Source organism: Chelon labrosus, assembly GCF_963514085.1.
Source record: "Chelon labrosus genome assembly, chromosome: 17".
Classification (NCBI taxonomy): Eukaryota; Metazoa; Chordata; class Actinopteri; order Mugiliformes; family Mugilidae; genus Chelon; species Chelon labrosus.
In genome coordinates this window covers 3,594,106-3,616,218 of record NC_140350.1, presented here as the reverse complement: position 1 = coordinate 3,616,218, position 22,113 = coordinate 3,594,106, and the positions used below count along the sequence as shown (strand labels likewise).

The following is a 22,113-nucleotide window of genomic DNA, read 5'->3' as shown; positions in this document are numbered from 1 at the left end:
ATAACATTGTTTAATCTAAATGAGATGGCTATTAAAAGATTTTTGGAACTAAAGATGAGTCCTGTCAGAAATTGGAATTTTATCTCATTTCATAAGGATCTTTTAGACTGTAGGCTGTATTGTGTCCTTAAATCATGTGGCGCGTAGTCCTCAGTTAAAGGAATAACTTTAGAGTTGGAGGAGGCGGAGAGCTCATACCTGCTTGCAAGTCTAGGGTTGTTTTTGACACTAGAGCAAGTTTATGGAAAGAAATATGATAGAATGTTTGGAGATCTAGCTCATAAATCTTGGGGTTTGAAGTACTAAAGAAGTCATTGGATCTCACTTCTGCAAATAGGAAGCATATTGCATTTTACTATTATACATTGCCTGGCCAAAAAAAAAAATCACCACCTGGATTTAACTAAGCAAGTAGGTACGAGCCTCCTATTGGATAATTACATGGGTGATTATCTTTCAGCTGGCAACAAGTTATTTAACCCCAACTGATGCAATGAGTAGCTTCTCATTTCTTAAACAACCACGTCTAAAGACACATCCCGTGGTCGTGGAAAAGATGTTAGTCTGTTTGAGAAGGGTCAAATCACTGGCATGCATCAAGCAGAGAAAACATCTAAGGAGATTGTAGAAACTGGGTTAAGAACTGTCCAACACATTATTAAACACTGGAAGGATAGTGGGGAACCATCGTCTTTGAGGAAGAAATGTGGTCGGAAGAAAATCCTGATTGATCGTGATGAGCGATCTGCGATCACAACGTTTATGAAATCAAATTGAAGAAAAACAACAGTAGAACTGTTTAATAGTGAAAGTAAGAGCATTTCCACACGTACAATGAGAAGGGAACTCAAGGGATTGGGACTGAACAGCTGTGTAGCCTTAAGAAAAAAACTAATCAGTGAAGCTAGCCAGAAAAAAAGGCTTCAGTTTGCTAGGGAGCATAAAGATTGGACTCTGGAGCAATGTGGTTTGATGAGTCCAGATTTACCCTGTTCCAGAGTGATGGGGGCATCAGGGTAAGAAGAGAGGCAGATGAAGTGTTGCACCCATCATGCCTAGTGCCTACTGTACAAGCCTGTGGGGGCAGTGCTATGATCTGGGGTTGCTGCAGTTGCTCAGGTCTAGGTTCAGCAACATTATGTGTCCAAAGAATGAGGTCAGCTGACTACCTGATTTTTTCTTCATGGGGTTGTGAAAGAGTGGTTCAGGGAGCATGAGACATCATTTTCACACATGGATTGGCCACCACAGAGTCCAGACCTTAACCCCATTGAGAATCTTTGGGATGTGCTGGAGAAGGCTTTGCCCAGTGGTCAGACTCTCCCATCATTAATACAAGATCTTGGTGAATAATGAATGCAACACTGGATGGAAATAAATCTGGTGACATTGCAGAAGCTTATCAAAACAATGCCACAGTGAATGCGTCAAATCAAAGCTAACGGCGGTCCAACGAAATATTAGAGTGTGTGACCTTTTTTTTTTTTTGCTGGTGACTTTTTTTTTTTTAGTCAGGCAGTGTATTTGGCTATTATGCTAGTAAATCATCCAAATCTTTAAACTAACTGAACTCTTGGCAAATGAGTTGCATAAACAAACTGATCTGAACTGATTGCTGGTGCTGTTTCATTAATTTGCTGTTATTTTTAATGTTTTAGGAGAGCACTGCTGTACCAAAGGACTTCTATTCTGCTGTTTTAGAAAATGTAGGTCAGACTTAGTTTAGGAGTATGTAGTCCACCTCTTAGAAATGAAAAAACGTAATTGATAATCCAAAAGATAAACCAAATCACCCTTTGTTCAACTGCAATGTTTCAGTGTGACTTAGAAGAATCTAGTTTTAGTGAAATAGCATAGACTCGCCCCAAAAATGAGAACATAGAATGTTCACATAGAATCAGCCGTTCACGTCTACAGAAGAAGCAGGTCCACCATGTTTCACGCCTTCTTTCTGCAGTAGCTCAGACCAGACAAACCAAAGAGGGCCTATTGCATTTTCAGCAGCCACCGTGGGTTCTCACATATGTCACATGCATAACATAAAATAAGATTCATATAACCGCAAACTGCTCAGTCTTACGTGGTAATGGATATTCTGTTGGTTGAAGCCTGCAGCCTCACCACTAGATGCCTTTAAGCCATACACACTGAAACTTTATTGGATTCATCACAACAGCCTTATTGTATCTGTATCAGATCTACCCTGTAGGTGTGCAGTAGCTCCACAGCCTGACGTGCACCTCCCTAGAAATATAACTACACGTTTCCTTATTCTATATCTACTACTTACACTTCCTTACACTGTGTTTTTCTCTTGATCGTTATTGCGGCAGAGTGCAAAATGCTAGACCTCATCCTCCCTTGGTGTTGTTTTAGGGTTTATCTTTGAAATGATAAACGCAGTGGCAGTTGCAGACAGTTGCAGGCCCGACATGCTTCAAACAGGCAGCCAGCAGAGTCTGAGATTATCATGGAAGACAATCAAAGGCACGACCAAATAAACACCAGGCTGGAGAACACCTCCATCCGTCTTTACTTTCATCATGCAGTAAAGCAAATAATTCAGGTCCTCACCGCAGGAGGTCATCGGCGTTGAACACGCTTCTAACTGAGCTTGACGTGTTTTTGTCCTCCAAGTGCTCGTTTGTTTGTTTGATGGCTGTTTGCTCGTTTTGACACAAGATAACATGGCATGCATTACAATACCGGGGATAAGAGATGGTGCAAATATTTTTACAGGGCCTTCTCTTCCCCTGTTTAAACACATGCATATTACCATGTTCAGAGCGTAAATATTGCCGTGTGTATCCATCACACTGCAAACAATTACGAACTTGACTCATAGACAGATCACTGTTTCACATCACATCACATATAGGCCTCCATACTGCAGGCTGAGACAGAGTGGCATGTGTTATAATGATATATGGCACACTCACATTGCTTTACAACATACAGATGACGATATAGGTACCATTATGGGATTGTGCAAAATATATAGGCTCATGTATGCAGTCTAATATGTCTGATTTGCAACTTAACTGAAAGCTTGGACAGTATTGTACTTGTCTAAAATCAGTTCATGCATTAACCAGTGACTGTAATGCAGTCTTATTAAGTGCTACCCAATAATTTATCCTCTGAGCTCCTTGCATCCCTGACTGCCGTCTGCATCTGTTTTTGTGGAATACAGTGCATTTATATATTCTCTTTTCATGTCACCCAAGCGAGCAAGCGTCTAAAACTTGTCCTCCTACCTAATCCCGATGCTTTGATTGTCAACATTATTGCTTATTTACATTTCACAAGTAAAGCTGACAGCCATTCACATGCAGCACCGAGGTTAATTAATGCTCCCCGTCTGTCTCCCTCGCACGGTTTCTCTCCGAGAATTTCAAAGGCATCATTCCTCTGCACTTCACTTTGAGCGAAACAAAGCCAGCGTCATTAATCCTTTCTACATGCTAATTACTTGATCTGTAATTGCTCAGGCTTTAAAGAGATAATAGGCAACACAGTGGAAACCAAACAATTTGAGAATTCAGCAGGCTATTATTTTTGAACATGCCGTCTTTGGAGAAGTGAATTTATGTTCAACAACAGATCAGTCCCTCAGACGTTCTGTTTTTTTTTTTTGAAGGGACACGATGAGTTTGGTAAGATGGCACTGTGTCTGCAGCAGTCTGAGCAAATCCTGGCACCCTGCAAAGTTCTGTCTGCCAATTTAAAAGGAATAGTGGCAGCATTCGCATTAAATTTAATCCAGTTAAATACAAATGTATGATTAGAAATGTATTTTGATAATAACTCCACTTTTTTATTGTGGCCTTGAAATGGAAAATAAGAACAGGATTAGGGCTTTCTCCCTAAAATGAAAAAGATAGCATGGTGTTTTCTCCTGCTCCACACTGGCTCCTTTGTAGTGATCCCAGCTTTGACATCAACTGGGTCAAACATGAGGGAGGGAGGGAAGGAGGGCAGCAGCTGGACCCGACCATCAATGTCACCCTTGTTGGTCAACTTCATCAATGTCAGCCAGTTTTGATTTATTTTACTCGTTTGTCTGTGCATACCTCTTATTTTTCTGTACGTTTCTCACCATACTGCGCCGGAAATAATCCGTCTTGCTTGCTTACTGTACGTCTGGCATGGGCTGTGCGCGAGCAGACACGATGTGAAGAGTGGACAGGTGAACTACACTGTTGCCCATGAAGTTGGAATAATTAAGTTTTCACACACATTTCTGTTTTTATTCCTAAGTATATGAATCACATTGTCACAACCATTTCATGAGACGAGGTAAATATATTTTAATCCAACTTCATGGACAACAGTGTATTTAAAGTGAATTCATTTCACAATAAAACGAAGAAGTCCGAGATGAAAACATGGTAAAATCACTGGATGGTTGAGTTATTTTGAAATGAATAAGTATTAATACATATTAAGTTTAAATTGAAATTATTGAAATAGAATTTATTTGTTAATTTATTCTGGCTTATATCCTGTGCAAATTGTACAAATACCATAATTTTTACTAAAATGCCTATGGTTGAGAGTAATAAAAGAAAGAACTGAAGTAATAATCAGAACAGTCAAAATTGAATAAAAAGCAGCAACAACTAAGAAGAAAGTTCATATTTGGATTTGTGGCCCGCTCTCTGTCCTCAGTCCTGAACCCGTGGCTCCATAAATAATGACTGGCAGCTGAAATGGGACTTTGTGACTTTAAGATGTGACTCCGGGAGATGTGGTCTATCTATTGTTGATGAGACAAAAGCGCGAGTCAGATTCATATAGGAGTGGCGGGGAATAACTTCTCATATCCTCATATCACAGTCACAAAGCCACCCAGCAAAACTTCAATAACCCCTGCACTTCTTTCTGGACATGGGTGAGTGCACAGAATTTTTAATATCGCTTATCATTTGTTATTAATGTGATTTGAAGAAAAAAAAGAGAGAATTCCAATAACTTACTAATGTTGCCTTTAATATGCCCTTTCTATCCTTTGACATCGTGTTGGCTTCATGCACTGTGGGAAAGGTTAGCTGCAAATTAATCCTGCGTTTTTGATTTATCCAAATTTACAATTGATTCACCTATTGCCCTTTTTCCTAATATTAGACACAGCTTAACATGTCATGATGATTTCAAGACTTGATTGTAAAGAAATCCTCAAGCTCAGCCTGGATTACTTTAGTTTGCAGGAAAGAAAGAAGTCCTTGTTCCCTCCTCAAACCTCTTTTAATCATAGACTAGACTGGAATCAGAGTGGCTGAGAAAGATAGCCAGCAACTCTAATCTTTCCGAGGCCATGCCAGGTCACTCATGTGAAAGAGGTCAGATACTCCCACATGTGTCGTGGGTATAAATTAGCCAATTTCCGTGAGAACCGTGGACCCAGAGAACTTCTGCTTACCAATTTTTTTCTCACTTCCAAACAACTTGTGAGCTCACTTTAACACATTTTAACAGCTTTGGTGTCTTGGTTAATTGTTTGTCATGTGCCTTGAATGTGTTGATGCCTTTTGCACTGAATTCAAATGGAGGCTATGTTATCACTCCATCATTGTAACCACTGCTGCAGCAGGGCACAGCTGAAGTGTAGGCGTCTGCAGGCGCTATCATTTTTGGGACTAACAGTGTTTCTGCTGTTGCTATTTATACTTTGGTTGCAGTTTATTTAACTCGCAGCCTCTCTTCTTTCCAACTAAAATCCAGCAGGACGCGAAGCTGTCAGGAAGATTTTGCAAACGCAGATCAGGCACGTACGGATTTCACAATGTGCATCGGCAAAACTCCTACTTTGAGAGGGGTTGTTGATGTTGTTGTTGTTGTGGTTGTTGTGCAGATATTCAAATTTCAGTTCTTGTTCATTGAGACTCCACCCACTCTTTGAACACTTGAACTCAACCCCCGCCAGCATTGACGCTCAGTGCCATGGTACCAGTCTCAGCCAGCTGTGCATAGAGGATGGCCTGAGAAGTGACATTGCCAGCGGTGCTGAGACGGTCCTGGTGACCCCTCCGCCACCACATACTACATTATGTGTGTGTGTATTGTGGCGCGATGGTCTTTGTTTGCTTGACATCACTGCCCTTTGTTCCTCCCTGATCATGGCAAATACAAAGGATATTGTATCTGCAGCCACAAAGAGAAGCTCTTTCTTCAGGCCCCTGAAGCCAATGCATCACCACCATCCCTCAGTCGCCTGGTGACGCCTGTAACCACCGGAGAAAGAGGGCTGGACCAGATTTAGTAAGGGCTGAGCTGTGAGGTGATGGTACAAGCAGAGGAGCTTTCACATACGGATGAAATCAGCGCAGAGAGGCTTGTTTTACAGTAGCTTTACCTTGTAGGCAGCACTGTACATCACTGGTTGGCACAGGGATCTTTCTTGTTGTGGAGTACAGGATCAGAAGCAGCAAATGTTTCCGGTCAGGCAGCCTTGGCTTTGCAAAGCCTTAGGTGCTTTCCTCTATGTCATTTCTGGCAATGCATTTATTAACACCCTGGATATTTGCTACCTGCTTCAACTGCGCAGCTTACACTGGACGAAGTGCATGAGATTGTTGTGAACTCAGTGGTGTCTGCTTTTGTTTGGACGCTGTATTGGGACTCGCTGCTTGAACTCTTATTTATCACTGCTGACTAATTTTTTTTTCTTTTTCTTTGTGGCTTTCTTGACTGTTGATGGGGATTTGGTGTGTGCTCATGGATTTGCAGACAGAGCGCGGCCTTTTTCATAGCTCCCCCACAGGGTGAAAGGGTCCCCCACCGTGGCATAGATGTGTTGTGTGGTTATATGTGCGGTGTGTGCCGCCTGTGTGCTGATATATTATGCCCCCTCAGGTTGTTATGATTGCTGTATCCGGTGCATTGGGGCAGTGCCCTACCCCTCCCTGGTGGCCACCTTGCTGTGCTATGCTGGCATGGCATTATTTTGTGGATGTGGGCACGAAGCGCTGACCCAAACCGAAGTCCTCGTCGAGACTTACTTTGCCCGCAATGTTCAGGATTTTGCAGTCATGGCGTCTTTGTGAGTGATTCATCTACACATTTTCAATTTTTTTTAAAAGGAATTGTTTCATTTGCTTATGTGACTGACTTGTCAATGTGATTATTCCAGTATCAAATACTTCCAGTTCGTGATCTATGGTCTGGCGTCATTTTTCTTCCTCTATGGTATCCTGCTGCTGGCTGAGGGATTCTACACTACAAGTGCTGTGAAGCAGACCTTTGGCGAATTCAGGAGTACCCAGTGTGGCCGCTGCCTCAGCCTGACGGTGAGAACTAGGGTGGGGGAGGAGGGAGGGATGATGTCAGGTCATTGACGCTGAATGCTGTTTTGTTTCAGCTCCTTGACTCAGTGAAGTCCTCTTTGTTTCTGTAGTTTCTACGCAGAATTATGTTTGATAGCTGATCATCCCACTGAGACCTGAGGGTCTACGCTTCAGTCCTTGTGACCTTACGTGCTGCACTTTTCATTTCAACAGTTTATCATTGTGACGTACACCTTGGCCTTCATCTGGCTGGCGGTGTTTGCCTTCACTGCTATCCCCGTGTTCTTCTTGTTCAACATGGAGCAGACCTGCCACAACATCAACATCCTCGCTGAAACCACCCCCAGCATTAATCAGCACGGCTGGATTTGCATGGACGCCAGGCAGTATGGTATGTTGTTCTTATAATGACTGACCGCAAGTCCTCCCTGATGAAAATGTTAATGTGCCCTTGAAAGCAATGAATTAATCATTTGGGAGTGCCTGCACAGCCGATGGTTGAATTAGTTGTGAAATAATGACGATAACTACACCTTTATCCTAATTTCTCCGCTGCTCTTCCACTGATAATGCTGAGTGTATGCAGGAACTTGAATGCGTCATAGCTCATCATGATTCAGCAATGGTAAGAGACGCTTCACTTACGTCATGTCTTTATTTAAGGTCTGCTTCCTTGGAATGCAATGCCAGGCAAGGCTTGTGGAATGACCTTGGCATCTATTTGCAAAACCAGTGAAGTGAGTAGATACATCAGATATTCATTTTACAGTCTGGTATTTCACGTTAACATTATCTTCACACTCAAAATAAATTTTATTCCATAATATTGCTGGACGTATGTGTTTGTGTGTGAGTGAATGAACATTTTTTTCATATTGGAATGACACTCAGACAAAAGACTGATTAAATCGGATATAAACTTATACATGTTTCTTACCTCTTACAGTTCTACGTCACCTATGACTTGTACATAGCTGCATTTGCAGGGGCTGGGATCACTCTCTTAGCACTGGTGAGCACATATTTTGTGTTTTTTTATGAACATTTAAGCTTCCTAGTGTAATTACTGCCAACCAAATCTAATCTAAATCAGTGATATTTAAGCTATCCAGATAGTTTTGGTGTTATTTGGCCACACTTGTACGAGAAAACGGTATGAAACTTTGTTGATGGTGATCACTGAACGTATACAGAGATGGACAGACCTTCTGCAACATCACCCATAGCAGTCCTAAGGAGCAGTTTTGAAGCTCATTGTGGTGACTCGAGCAGTCAACCCTTTGCCAGTGCCTGACTCCAGCTATTTCCAACCAATTCAAAAATGCTCAAAGAAATGGAGCATGTGTGGCACTGAGGCAGGTGGGCAGTCTATGATGACATCCACCAGTTATTAAAAGTGACTATGCCTTAAATTATGCAGCCCTTCCAGCTTTGACTTAATCTAAATGGGCGAGCTGTTTAAAAATGTATTAGCTAAAGATGTTCCGTGTACAAGGCTGTAATCACGTTTATTTCCGCTGTTAAGGCATTTTAACACAGGGATCAATGGTAACTGACACGTTTGTTAAAACTAGCCTCGAGTGGCCATTCGAGGAACTGCAGTTCTTGTTTGCATTAGCTAAATTGTTGCTTGATCATAATTAAGGCATTTCCCAAAACAAAATTCCCACCAACACTGTTCATGGCAAAGTAAGTGTATTATTTGGGTAAATAGGGACACTGTCAAAGTCTGTTTTCAATGCTGTGAGCACCACAAGCATAATTCCAATCTTTGTTCGCGTTGAGCAGAGCCTCACTAATGGATTTTTTAACCTAACATGTACAACCAAACCAAAGCTACTTGCATGCATGGATAGATATCACTTCTCCACTTGCTGTATGTTTCTTTCTCTATTCTTCCCACACCTATTAATGTCTTCCTTTGCAGTTTCTGTATCTGGTTCCCACGACCTACAACTACGCAGTGTTGCGGTTCCTGGGCACCAAAGGTATCCGCTAAGTTTAACACCTTTATCCCGATCAACCCCATCCTCTGGCTATGAGATGGACAGTCAACACATGCAACACTAGATTCATATGCATCCTGTGGAAACTTCCAGACCTGGATCTCCTGCTAGTATTTCCTTTGACGCGTTGTCTGATAACAGTCGAACAGCAGACAGAGAGATGAAGATGATTCACACCCGCCAATAAGCTCTGGTCTTCTCCTCAAGTCCTCCTCTAAAATGATTCTCTTAGCTTTGTTGTTCATTTTCCTTTCGCAAATTGCGTCTCCCATTCTGTCCTTTTTGTGAGGCTTCATTGGTGCTGATTGTGATGTACGATGTTTCATGAATAATTAACAGAAATGACAGCTTGCCTTGCAAGTCATAACTGCATGCACACCATTCAGTGTTAACTGATGCACATATTGGTTCTGAATATGATTTAGCTGCTGCCTCATTATCACCATCTTGCGTGTCAAGACTGTGAACTAAAGCAAGTGAAGCTGAATGTACCAAAGTTTCCCTTTGAGCTTCTCACTACACAGGTTCTTTGCATTCCCTCACAATGCATTTTAGCTTTGTGTACATGCCAATATGTACAGTAGGGGTGAGACAAGCACCTGTATTTCTGAATGTGTTTTGCTTACTGCTTAAAATAAGTGGTTTTATGTGACCCAGAGGTTGATGCTTCAATAACTGGTCTCCAGGTGACTTATGTTTAATGTGTAGCCCTGCTCCTTAGCCTCGTGTGTGCTCATTTGAAATTAAAGGCTGATTAAAACATTCAAATCTAAGGTATTAAACTGATTTTATTTCAACCATATACAATATGTTGCATTAAAATCATTTATGCTGATTGTGATGTATTTCATTAAAGCATTTCTGGCAATTACTGCAACAAATAACAAGCCTTTTCAGTGCACAATTCTTAATCACAACAATGTCCTGCCTCTCATTATACAGAGTTAGTGAAATAGTGGTAACATTCTCAATCCAACCACATTAAACACAGCATGCTGTGACTGTTTTCTGACTAGTCATTTGACCCAGTTAGGCATTAAGCGTCTTGAGAGCTTCTCTAAAGCACCCACGGCACAGGATTCGCTGGTCATGCAAGAACACGGGGACCATCAGATCTCCAAGAGGCACAGCACACACACCACACTGAAAAAACACGAGTTTAATATTATGGAATTACATCCTCCAGTCTGTACAATATATAGAGCATAAAGACTAAAACATAAAAAGTAAAGGGTAACAAACCTTCAGACACTCGGGGTGGCAGCTTATCAGAGGTTCACTGAACGTGAGCTTGACATTTCCATTGATGACTTGGCCACAGAATGAACAGGAATTGTCATTCCTGAGGAGCAGAATTAATGTGATCCTTGTTATCATTTGTGTATAATAAGTACTTAAAAAGCATCTTTGAAGTGTTACATTAAAAACCTTACCTGGTGACATACAGGGCTTGTGGAGCTTTGGACTCCTCTTTAGGGGTTTTAGACACTTCAGAACTACAAAAAGATAGTCATCAGCAAATGATGAGCTGCACTTTAGTGTGCTCAAGTGAAAACATGAATATTATATGAACAGTACTGAATATCATATTATTCCTTTTATTTAAAGCTTACTCACCAGTTGGTGTCAACACCTTGTTGGTCCGGTTTCAACTCCTCTGAGTGGGATTGTTTTGGATCTTCTGTAGGTTCAGCAACAGTTTCAGCTGAGTGGGGCTCCACATCTAATGCATCTGTCAGTTCAATGGGTCTATCAACTAAAACGTCCTCAACAGCTTCAGGTTTAATAGCATCCTCGATGTTCAGCTCCACAATGTGATCTGCGCTCTCAGGTGTTGGCTGGGTGCTTTGTTCCACAGCAGTATTATCCACACATTGGGCTTGACACTCAACCACTTCTTCAGTTCTGGTCTTTAAAACTGGCTCTTCCAGCGCAGCAGACTCATCTTTAATCTCTACATACTTGACAACAGGGTCAGAAGCAGATTGTGTAGGACGTTCAGATAGAGTGTCAGGGACTGGTTCCTCACTGTTAAGTAAAGAAGCTTCTCCTGGTGTTGCATTATTTACGGCCAGGTTCTCAGGCGATGTCTCCACCACAACCTCAGCTGCAGCTTCCATAGTATCTTTTGTGTTTTCTTCCGGAGGACAATTCTCACAATTTGCCTCTGTATCAGCAGCAGACTGAGTAGGTAGTTCAGATGGAGTATCAAGCAGATCAGCCTCTGCCTGTTTCGGTGCATTAACTACAGAACTATGTCCAGGCACTGACTCAGCCACAACCTCAGCTGCAGCTTCTACCGTTTCTTTTGCACCTTCACCTTTACGACTCACCTCAGTAGCAGTTTCAGTAGCAAACTGAGTAGGGGGTTCGGGTAGCGTATAAAGGGCAAGGTCCACACTGTTTTGTAAAGCAGCTCCTTCCCCTTCTGTTGCGTTATTTACAGCAGGGGTCTCAGGAGATGATTCAACCTCAGCTTCAGCTTCAACAGTCGCTTTTGTGTCATCTTCGGGAGGGCATTTCCCAGAACTAACCTCTGTTTCAGAAACTGGTTCAACACTTCTCTGGACAGCTGCCTCTTCCCCTGGTGTTGCATTAATTGCAGTCGGGAGCTCAGGAGCTGACTCCACCACAGCCTCAGCTACAGCTTCAACTACTTCTTTTGTGCCTTCTTCAACTGGACTACCCTCTGTAGCAGTTACAACTGCAGGTTGGGAAGGTGATTTGGATGCAGGTTCTACCAATAAGTCAGAGATTGTTTCCACACTGCCTTGGAAGGATATCTCTTGCTTTGGTGTTCCATTCATCACATCAGAGGTCTCTGGAAATGACTCCTCCATAACCTTAGTTGCAGTCACAATAATATCTTCTGTTGCGTTATTTACAGCAGGGGTCTCAGGAGATGATTCAACCTCAGCTTCAGCTTCAACAGTCGCTTTTGTGTCATCTTCTGGAGGGCATTTCTCAGAACTAACCTCTGTTTCAGCAGCATGTTGAGTAGGCGGTTCAGACAGAATATCAGAAACTGGTTCAACACTGCTCTGGACAGCTGCCTCTTCCCCTGGTGTTGCATTAATTACAGTCAGGAGCTCAGGAGCTGACTCCACCACAGCCTCAGCTACAGCTTCAGCTACTTCTTTTGTGCCTTCTTCAGCTGGACATTTCTCAGAACTACCCTCTGTAGCAGTTACAACAGCAGGTTGGGAAGGCGATTTGGACGCAGGTTCGACCAATAAGTCAGAGATTGTTTCCACACTGCCTTGGAAGGATATCTCTTGCTTTGGTGTTCCATTCATCACATCAGAGGTCTCTGGAAATGACTCCTCCATAACCTTAGTTGCAGTCACAATAATATCTCCTGTTGCCGGATCCTCCAATTTAGTTGCGTCATCTTTTGGCTCTGTTTGGGTCGTGGTTTCCTCTTGAGGTTTCAATGCAGCAGGGACTTCCACAGTGCCTTTACTGTCCACTGTGCTTTGTGCTGCAGAGATTTCTGCAACAGAATTTTCCACATTAACATCTGCTGACACTTTGACCTCACTGTGGTCTGGCTTTGATGGTTCAGCTGGTGTATCAACATGTTCTGCCTTGTTTTCTGCTGTTGTGTTGATAATTGGTTGCTCTGCCGGCTCCTCTGGAAACACAGCCTCTGGATTTTCTTTTGCTGGTAAAGCTGTTTGGATACGTTTGGATAAGGCCTCGGCAGCCCCCTCGCCATGCTCTACATTTGGCTCAACAACTGGTGCGTCACCATTTTCCTCCTTGTTTTCTGCAGTTGTATTTGCTTCTGGGTTTCCTGGTTGTGACGTACACTTTTGAACAAGTTCGTCTGTGAGTGCTTGGGGCCTGTAACAGAGGGTGCTACTTATTCATAACTATGTAAAGAAAAAAAATGTTTATGAACAAAACACATATAGCATCTATATAACATCTTTAAATTACTTGAAGTTACAGTCAGCAGAGCGATGCTTGCATATACTTACTTAGTATCGCCTCTACTTTCCACTGTTGACGCCTCAGGCTGAGCATCTTTTTGTGAAGGAATAACTTCACCATTCCCCCGATTAGCCGAATCCCTAAAACAAAGAACAGAAAATAGAAAGCTTGCAAAATACTGTCTGACACTAACATTCAATATTTGATTTAAATGTTCAGATGTAGCAAAAAGGAATAATGCAAATCCTGAAACAAGCGGATTTGCAGAGAAGCAATTATGCTTTCTAGTATGAATTGAAATTCAACACATACATACCCTTCAGATGGAATGACCTCTGAACTCGGTACAGAATCTGTTGATCTACAGAATAAGAATAAGAAACGCACTTAGAAACACAGACATTTATAACCTCATATTATATCTTGCTAGTTACTTCTTCAGTACCAATGAAACACTACATCAACTTTAAGACCTTGAAATTCAAGCATCTTGAAAACGGATGTAATTTTTGATCATGTATATTGAGAGACTGTAAGATGATGGCCTGTCTGTAGTTTACCCACTAAAAGTTAGAACCTTATCCTCAGAGAATGTGCCACTTAAATTCTACAGCAAATTGAGAAATAGCTTTTTTTTCTCCTTGCAAATTTACTGTATATCCATTTTGCTATCCATCCGTTATCATCATTTGAATATTGTGGTGGTGTATCCGTACTTTATATAAACATTGTATAAGATGGGCACTTATTTTGGAAACAGCTTTCCTTTAAATGCTTTTCTTTTGAAAACGCCGCCACCCAGCTTCCGGTTTTGTTCCGCTGTACCCTAGCTTCATGTTGTAGCAGTTTCTTGCTAGCTAACGGGAACATGTGAGGTTCTATTAAAATGTAACCGCGTAATTTTGAATTTCTCTAACCGGCCGACATGTCGTGCAGACTATAGAATAAACACTGCCATATGGTCTTTTTTTTTTTTTTTTTTTTCACACAATAATAACTCAAAAGCCAACACTGTATTGTCGTTTACTAACAGTAACGCTCCGGTTCGCGGCGGCAGAAGCACAGGACAGTTGTTTTCTCCGCCCTACTAAAAATAGTACAAGGACCCTCCAGGACCAGTAAGTTAGTAATTTAACAGTTTCTTTACGCTTGAAGATAGCTTTGACTGAGACGGAAAATACAAGTGCAGTATAATGTTAAGAGAAAGACAAGCGACCCTGTTTGGTTCCCGAGTCCCTCAGGATGAGTTCATGTGCTGACCGGTTTTTTGGTCATCAGAGAACTAGAGGGTCAACTTCACCATATCAGGGATAACAACTCTCATGTTAGCGCTGTTAAAATTGCAGACAAGATAACGTTTTGAGAACATATACTGTTGTGTTAATATATGTTAATAATTTATGTATAAGGTTTCTTTTCATCACTTCTGATTAGAAACTAAAAAATAATAAGATATGCTTTTCTTCCAACAGAGTTTGGAAAATTTCGTCACGTATCTTAAATAGAATCCACGTTGTTCATTGTTTAATATGTTAAGATGAGCAGGTGTTTTACAAATGCACATTGACCTGCTGTACAGGATTTATATCAACGTTTGGATTGCGCTTGAAAGCATCACCACAAGGGCACATTTTTCATTTGTTGATATTGTTGTTGTAGTTTTTCACCAGCGTACTTATGCACTTTCTGTGTCCCCATTTTCCTAGAAAAATGCCATCAAGAAACCATCTCGACAAAATTGGGAGGAAGAAAAAGAAGAAATGGACAGAAGAGGCCATGGAACGTGCACTGATAGAGGTGAAGTCGGGAAGGTGCACGGTGAGACAGGCTGCCAAGGAGTTTGGAGTCCCTAAATCTTCGCTGGGGGACAGAGTCAGTGGACGGGTGGCGCCGGGGAGTCGCAGCGGGCCTGCTCAGCTTATAACATCTGCTGACGAGGAACTGTTGGTTGAGTTCTCCTTATACATGTCCAAGCATGGATTTCCACTTACTAAGCAGCAGCTGGTGTCCTTTGCATCATCGATTTATAAGCGGCAGCACCGGAGGGTGGCATTTTCCAAACTGGGCCAGACCTGGTGGCTTAATTTTAGAAAACGGCAAGAAAAGAACATTACTATTCAGCCAGCGGACAATGTCGTCCGTGGGAGGACGGTGTGTGTGAGGAAGGAAGCAGTGGATCAGTTTTTTCACCTGCTGAGCACTATTTTAGATGCTCATGAGCTGAGAGACAAGCCTCACCAAATTTACAACTGCAATGAAACCGGCTTCCAGCTGGGCAGGAAGAGGGTCATTCACCCCAAATCTGCCAGTCTGGGCTACAAGCCAGCACCAGGATTAAGGGACCACATCTCTGTCCTGGCTTGCTTTAGCGCAGCTGGACAGGACATTCCCCCCTTTATTATCTACTCAAAAGCCTATCCTGGGGGGGTGTGTTACAAGACACAAGGGCCGCCGCATGCCCTCTATGGGTGGACAGACTCTGGGTGTGTCAACTCGGACCTCTTTAAGAAATGGTTCCTCAAACATTTTCTTGTGCACACACCAAAGGAGCGCCCACTGCTGCTGATATTTGATGGCCACAAGTCGCCTGTGAACCTGGAGGTAGTGGAATCAGCTCGTAAGGAGGGCGTCATTCTCCTGTGCCTCCCTCCTCATTGCTCTCACATCCTGCAGCCGCTTGACGCTGGTCTCTTCGTTGTCCTGAAGCAGCGTTTTGTGTCACTCATAGGTGACGGCTGCACCACCGACACTCACTTTGCGGTCAGCAAGAAGGAGTTCTCAGGTGTTTTTAAAGGGACGTATCAGATAGCAAAGGAAGAGGAAGGTGTAAGAATTGTCAAGGAGGGCTTTAGGAAATGTGGCATCTACCCGCTGAACCCCTTTGCCATCAGTGAAGGTCATTTAGTGCCATCGCACAACATTGGCTCTGCATCTGGACCCTCGTCCACAACAGCACAGGACGTACATGCTGTAGGAGACCTCACAGATGCTGGACCCTCCTCTTAACCCATTACTAAGCTATCAGTATCTTTGAGGAAAGAGTGACTGCATAATTCAACAAAACCTAAATAAACTCAGGCCAGTTCTGTCATTTGAGATACTCGACAAATTTACACCGGTTTGAGCACAACCTCCTCCAGCCTCCCTGCAGAGAGCTCAGTTTGTCAGCTCGCCAGAACAAAGTGGTGTGTCAGGTTTATTCTCAGATTTTGGAAATTGAAAAATAATGTTTGTATGCTGCACAACAGTAGTTACCACCTGGTGAAGTTCCCAAGATAAATGTAAGAATGTCTAGACTTTTAAAGGACTGAAAATAATACAGGTTTTCTGTTAGATAAAATGATGTGTAAGTATTCTCATTTAGTGGGTGGTTTATTGAATGTAAGTCGGTGTTACTACACTTAGGAACCAACGGATCACAGGCAAAAACATTACCTAAACACTCTTTTCTTCTTGTCTGGCATTTCAGGGCAGCCAGGTAGCTAAGCCAACAACCATCAATGATGTGCTTAATTTCAGTTTTGAGGCATCAGTTGAAAATATACGACTGTATGCTGTGAGCTGTCTCGTTAGCTCTTTATTGATCAAACTGGTGCTTCACTCCTGTATAAATTCAGCCAATATGCTTAAGTGATATAATAAATCCACCTCATTATCTTAAACATCCTGACAAAGATGATAAAGTTTAGCCACATGCTCCAGTGTTATCTTGCTTTGGACACGTATAATTACAGGAAGCACTGCACGTGAGACAGGTTGAAGATTTAATACTGGTACTGTCCATGCCGACGATTTGCCAAAAAGATGTATTCATAAGGAACTTCCTCCTATATGGTGTTGAAGCCCATGTTTTTTATATATACATGTCTTACTCATTTCTATTGTAAATCTGTTATTCATGTACGTAAATATTCTGAATGTTCTTGCTGTTAGGGAGCTTTAAAAGGAATATTGTGTCTTAAATATCTTCTGAGGAAAGTTGAGCCCTTTTTATAAATTTGTGAGGAGTGTGTGTGTAAATAATTTTGTTAAAATATGTTCTGGTTTCTATTGACGCAAAAGAATGGCACAGTCTCAGGGAGAAAATCCAGAATAAAGACCTATTTGAAATATCTTCACTGCACAAATTTGTCCATGGGCTTTAATAGTTTACCCAGCATGGTTGTACTCGGCCTCCGTGCGTGTGTGTCCCGCACGTGCTCGATTCGAGTGATGTAATATCAATGCAATAGGTACATCTTCTAATAATACCCAGACACTAAGTGTTAATGTACCCATTAGTCACTGCAAGTATTATGTGATATATATATTGCATGTTTGTTTTTATAGATCATACATTTTTATGCTCAGTCTTCTGTGTGCTTACCAAAACTATCTGATTAGTATGTAACACAACATTCTTATGATCAGTGCAAATTTCAGGCTGGTAAAATGTTTACATATGCAACGCAAATTGGGGATTCATATTTTATGATTAATTAGAAAGCTTTTGTTTGTTAATTTATTAATCCCTTGTGGGGAAATTCATTCTCTGCTTTCAACCCATTCATTTGTGCACATCCAACAAATATCAGATCAGGAACTACACTAACTGGGCTGTTCCTTAAGTACACCCTTTCAGCTGCTCATTAATGCAAATATGCCAAAAGCCAATCCCATGGCAGCAACTATTGTTACTGGCTTGTAGACAAGTTATACAGATGAGCATCAAAGAATGCACAACACCCTAAACCTTGAAGCAGGTGGGCTACACCACATAGTGTTTTATTTTTAAACTATCTTTACCTATTTTTCTATTTTTCCCTAGTGTGTGAAAATGTAAATGCTCATTTAGGGTACTGCAGAACATAGATGCCTTCTACTTCCTGCTTTACTTTCAACAGTGACGACTGAAACTTTCGCCAAACTTTTGCCGGAGACGAGACGTACAAATCTCCGAACCTCCGCAGTCAAGCTTTCCTTGATGAGTTCCATCTTTATTCGTCGGAAACAATCAGTTTGAAAATTGTGGAGACGGAAAACCAGCCAAGCGGAAACACGCTACTCCCAAGCGGACCAATCACAGCTCTTGGTGTTTAGTTACACTTCTGGGGAGGTGCACGTCAGCTATGGCATTAGGCCCTACGTATGCTCTGCGCTGTTGCCGTAGCTACTGCATCAAATTGACAGAGAAGCCTGACAAACCTGGCAAATCTGCAGCAACTGTGTGATCCTATCATGTCAATATAAACCAAACTCTCCAAAAAACAAAAAATTCTAGCACATTGTTGAATCTATGTCACAAAGAACCGAGGTAGTTCTGAAGACACTAGGGGTTCTAACCCTCTACTAGCAAGGTGTACCTAATGAATTAGCCGGTGACTGTATTTACATATGCAACCCCACCAGGGGATTCATATTTTATGGTTTTAATTAGAAAGCTTTTGCTGCTGTATGTAATAGCAAACATGCAGGGGTGCCACAGAGGGGGATAGTGAGTGTTCAGATAAGGGCTTGTTTAACCTACAGTTTAGATTCCAGTGGAAGGTCGGTCTTTATCGATGCAGCACAACCGCCCAGGGCTATCTTAATGTTTATGTATGTTAATATCACAGATGGTGATTTGTGCCTGCAGTGTGGAATACTTTTAGCCATTCACTGACACAGGTCACAAGATAGTTTCAGTTGGTCTTGCAGCAATGCCACCCTCGTGTCCCTCGGATCACATATCTATTTTTTCTCAGAAGGACACATATTCAGTAACATTCCTGCCCATCAAAAAATGTTATAAGATGTTAATGTTTACATCTAAATATTTATAGCTCTTACTCAAATTTCTTGGCGGTCAACATGACGTATGAACTCTGTCGAACAGGCACACGTTTGGTCTCCGCAACCTGGGCCTTCCTGCAAGATAGAGGAAGTTGTTGTGAAAGTGCAACATGTTAACTGTACAAAAGAAGCCAGTGCTTAATTATGTTTGAGCAACAGAAACTAAAGGTAAACCCTTATCTTTTACGTTGCTTTGTAAAGATGTACACTAATGATTAATGCACATCACTGCGATGCACGAAAACAGACTGGCTTCAATTATTGGTTTGTCATGGAAACTCCATTTGGGGTGTTGCATCTGAATGAGTTTGAATACCCTGCTTTGCCTTGTCCCCCTTCATCTTTTGATTTTTGGATCCAGCTGCCGTCTTTCTTCAGCGGAACCCGCACCCTGATGTTTCGAAGCACCTGGCTTCTGTCAACATCTGCAACACACGCACACCTGTACGTCAGTACTGAATACCAAGCAACATTTCCATGCCATACTTAATATTATAAACAGATGAAATATTGCCTGACTTGCCTTTAGACATGATGCTGATGTCTCCTTGGACGTTTAACCTGAGGAAATAATTCAAAGATGAGTAAGTTAAACTATATTTAAGCATATCCCAGTAGTTAAATATATTTGTCAGAGTTGGCAGTGAGTTGGAGACATGAGTGTCAGTGAGGGACAAGAGGACACTGGACAAACTGCTCTCCATCATGGACAATCTGTCACACCCACTTTGCCAGACTGTAGAAGGGCAGCGGAGCTCATTCTCCAACAGACTGATCCAGCTCCGCTCCCACAGTGAACGCTACAGGACATCATTCATACCCTACTCTGTCCAGCTGCACAGCAACTCACCTTTCTGTAATGGACAACTCCATGTTATTAATGTTAATGCACAATTTGCACCTTATTAATTCTTCCTATGTATATATTTACTTCTGTCTCTATTTCTTGCACATTTGTTCATATGCAAATTTTGAAAATTTTTTGCTTATACTAGACTGCCTGGCCAAAACAAAAGTCGCCACTAAATAAAATAGCCACACACTCTGATATTTCATTGGACCACCTTTAGCTTTGATTACAGCACACATTCACTACAGGGTACAGGGAACAGGGTAAATCTGGACTCATCCTTCCAGTTGTTAATAATGTGTTGGACAGTTCTTAACCCAGTTTTAGTAGTTTCTACAATCTCCTTAGATGTTTTCTCTGCTTGATGCATGCCAATGATTTGACAGACTAACATCTTTTCCATGACCACAGGACGTGCTTTTCGACATGCATCAGTTCTGATTAAATAACTTGTTGCCAGCTGAAAGATAATCACCCATGCAGTACTTATACAATAGGAGGCTCTTACCTATTTGCTTAGTTAAATCCAGGTGGCGACTCTTTTTTTGGCCAGGCAGTGTATATTATTTTACTAGATTTTTACTTGCAGTAAAACTGAGCTACTGTGACCAAGCAATTTGCCTTGTGGATGAATAAAGTCTGTCTAAGTCTATATTTTATAGTCTTCTTCCTTGTCCGTGTCCGCGTTCCCGCCGGTGACTTCAGACCTGATGCATCTCTAAGCATCACAACCTGTAAAACTGCATTCTGCCCAGAAACGACTCATTCCCTGTGTAAAGATGACAAGTGTGTATTGTTTGCTATTAACCGAACTGTACATCAAGGAAACAAAACCGAGAGGCCTTATTCCCTCTTCCCTTCATTTAATCTTTACTTTTATACTCTCTTATTTGTGTCTGTGTATGTACATGTATGTGTGCATACTACACAAGTCATCCATTAGCTACCTTTATTCATATAATCAATGTTGTGTTACACTAATACTGTACCACTGTAATATCTTATATGACTATACTATCACTACCATATACTAATCTACATAAATATTGTCCATATTTCAAAATACCGAATCAGCAATGTACTTTTTTCTCTTGTTTGTCTCTCTTTTATATATCTGTTTTTTCTTTCCTTTTCTGTCGTTTTCCTCCTCTACATACCTATACTTATATACTCCCTGAACTGTAAGTGTTATGTGTGGTTTGTGTTAAACATTCATTCATTCATTCATCTTCTGTAACCGCTTGTTCCTGTGAAGGGTCGCGGAGTCTGCTGGAGCCTATCCCAGCTGTCATCAGGTGAGAGGCGGGGTACACCCTGGACAGGTGTCCAGTGTATCGCAGGGCTAACACAGAGAGACAGACAACCATTCACACTCACATGCACACCTACGGCCAATTTAGAATCACCAATGAACCTAACAAGCATGTCTTTGGACAATGGGAGGAAGCTGGAGTACCTGGAGAGAACCCACGCAGACACAGGGAGAACATGCAAACTCCACACAGAAAGGCCCAGTCGGCCCATTTATTCAAACCCGGGACCTTCTCGCTGTGAGGCATCAGTGCTAACCACCTCGCCACTCTGCCACCCTGTGTTTAACAAAATAATATAATAATACTACTAATAATAATTGCATTCTGCTCAGAAACTACGCATTCACCAATAATGATGACAAAAATTTGCTATTTACCAAATTCTACATGAAGGAAGTGCATTTATTTCCTATTACATTTACATGTGCTCTCCACATTATTCTAAAATGAAACTTGTAGCAAACATCCACATTCACAACACACTTTTCTCTGTGAGTTTTAAAAACTTTGTTTACAGTGACATTGTACATCTTATTCTGTATCCTCTCAGAGCCCCTGTTAACATTTTGACCTGAGCTTAAGTGTTCTAATCTCTTATGATGATGAATCTTTCTGGGAATGTGCCAGCACCAATTAATAAGGTCAAATTCATTATGCAGAGAGAATGAGAGCTATTTGGACTTTGTAATGAGCCCTTATGGTGCAAAGTCAGAGGACATGAAATCCAGTGTGAATCCATTCTTTCCTCATATTTTCTCTCACCTGTTCAGGTCCGCTGTATTGTCAGAGCCGTGTTCAGCCTCCTCTGGGTCTCTGTCCTGTGCGGGCAGGTAGGCAGGCAGAGATACTTAAACTTGAGCTCATAACACGTTTCAGATTCCACCCCCTGTCGAGTTTGAAGTGCCGCACAT

The 22,113-nt window shown here is 41.8% G+C and overlaps 3 protein-coding genes across 6 annotated transcripts; 2 read left to right on the top strand and 1 right to left on the bottom strand.

The window, feature by feature from the left end:
- Positions 1 to 6,119: 6,119 nt before the first annotated feature.
- plp1b (proteolipid protein 1b) lies at positions 6,120 to 9,414 on the top strand. The gene is made up of 7 exons (XM_084564350.1): positions 6,120 to 6,471; positions 6,856 to 7,042; positions 7,133 to 7,289; positions 7,500 to 7,677; positions 7,950 to 8,023; positions 8,233 to 8,298; positions 9,214 to 9,414. The coding sequence occupies exons 1-7, from the start codon at positions 6,432 to 6,434 to the stop codon at positions 9,283 to 9,285; spliced, it is 774 nt and encodes a 257-aa protein (XP_084420476.1). The 5' UTR covers positions 6,120 to 6,431; the 3' UTR covers positions 9,286 to 9,414.
- A 44-nt stretch (positions 9,415 to 9,458) lies between these two features.
- LOC311502718 (uncharacterized protein) lies at positions 9,459 to 22,113 on the bottom strand. 4 transcript variants are annotated; one of them, XM_084565063.1, is made up of 10 exons: positions 21,965 to 22,113; positions 19,563 to 19,600; positions 19,356 to 19,464; positions 19,037 to 19,114; positions 13,545 to 13,589; positions 13,276 to 13,368; positions 10,910 to 13,138; positions 10,726 to 10,788; positions 10,535 to 10,634; positions 9,459 to 10,435 (listed from the first exon to the last, which is right to left on the bottom strand). In XM_084565063.1, the coding sequence occupies exons 2-10, from the start codon at positions 19,570 to 19,572 to the stop codon at positions 10,322 to 10,324; spliced, it is 2,841 nt and encodes a 946-aa protein (XP_084421189.1). In that variant the 5' UTR covers positions 19,573 to 19,600; positions 21,965 to 22,113; the 3' UTR covers positions 9,459 to 10,321. The 4 variants fall into 4 exon arrangements, with proteins under 4 accessions (XP_084421189.1, XP_084421190.1, XP_084421191.1 ...); XM_084565064.1 differs by lacking the exon at positions 21,965 to 22,113 and adding an exon at positions 20,398 to 20,838; XM_084565065.1 differs by lacking the exon at positions 21,965 to 22,113 and having other exon boundaries at positions 19,563 to 19,613.
- On the top strand, positions 13,352 to 17,518 carry LOC311502719 (uncharacterized protein). Its single transcript, XM_084565067.1, has 2 exons — positions 13,352 to 14,346; positions 14,935 to 17,518. The coding sequence occupies exon 2, from the start codon at positions 14,939 to 14,941 to the stop codon at positions 16,232 to 16,234; it is 1,296 nt and encodes a 431-aa protein (XP_084421193.1). The 5' UTR covers positions 13,352 to 14,346; positions 14,935 to 14,938; the 3' UTR covers positions 16,235 to 17,518.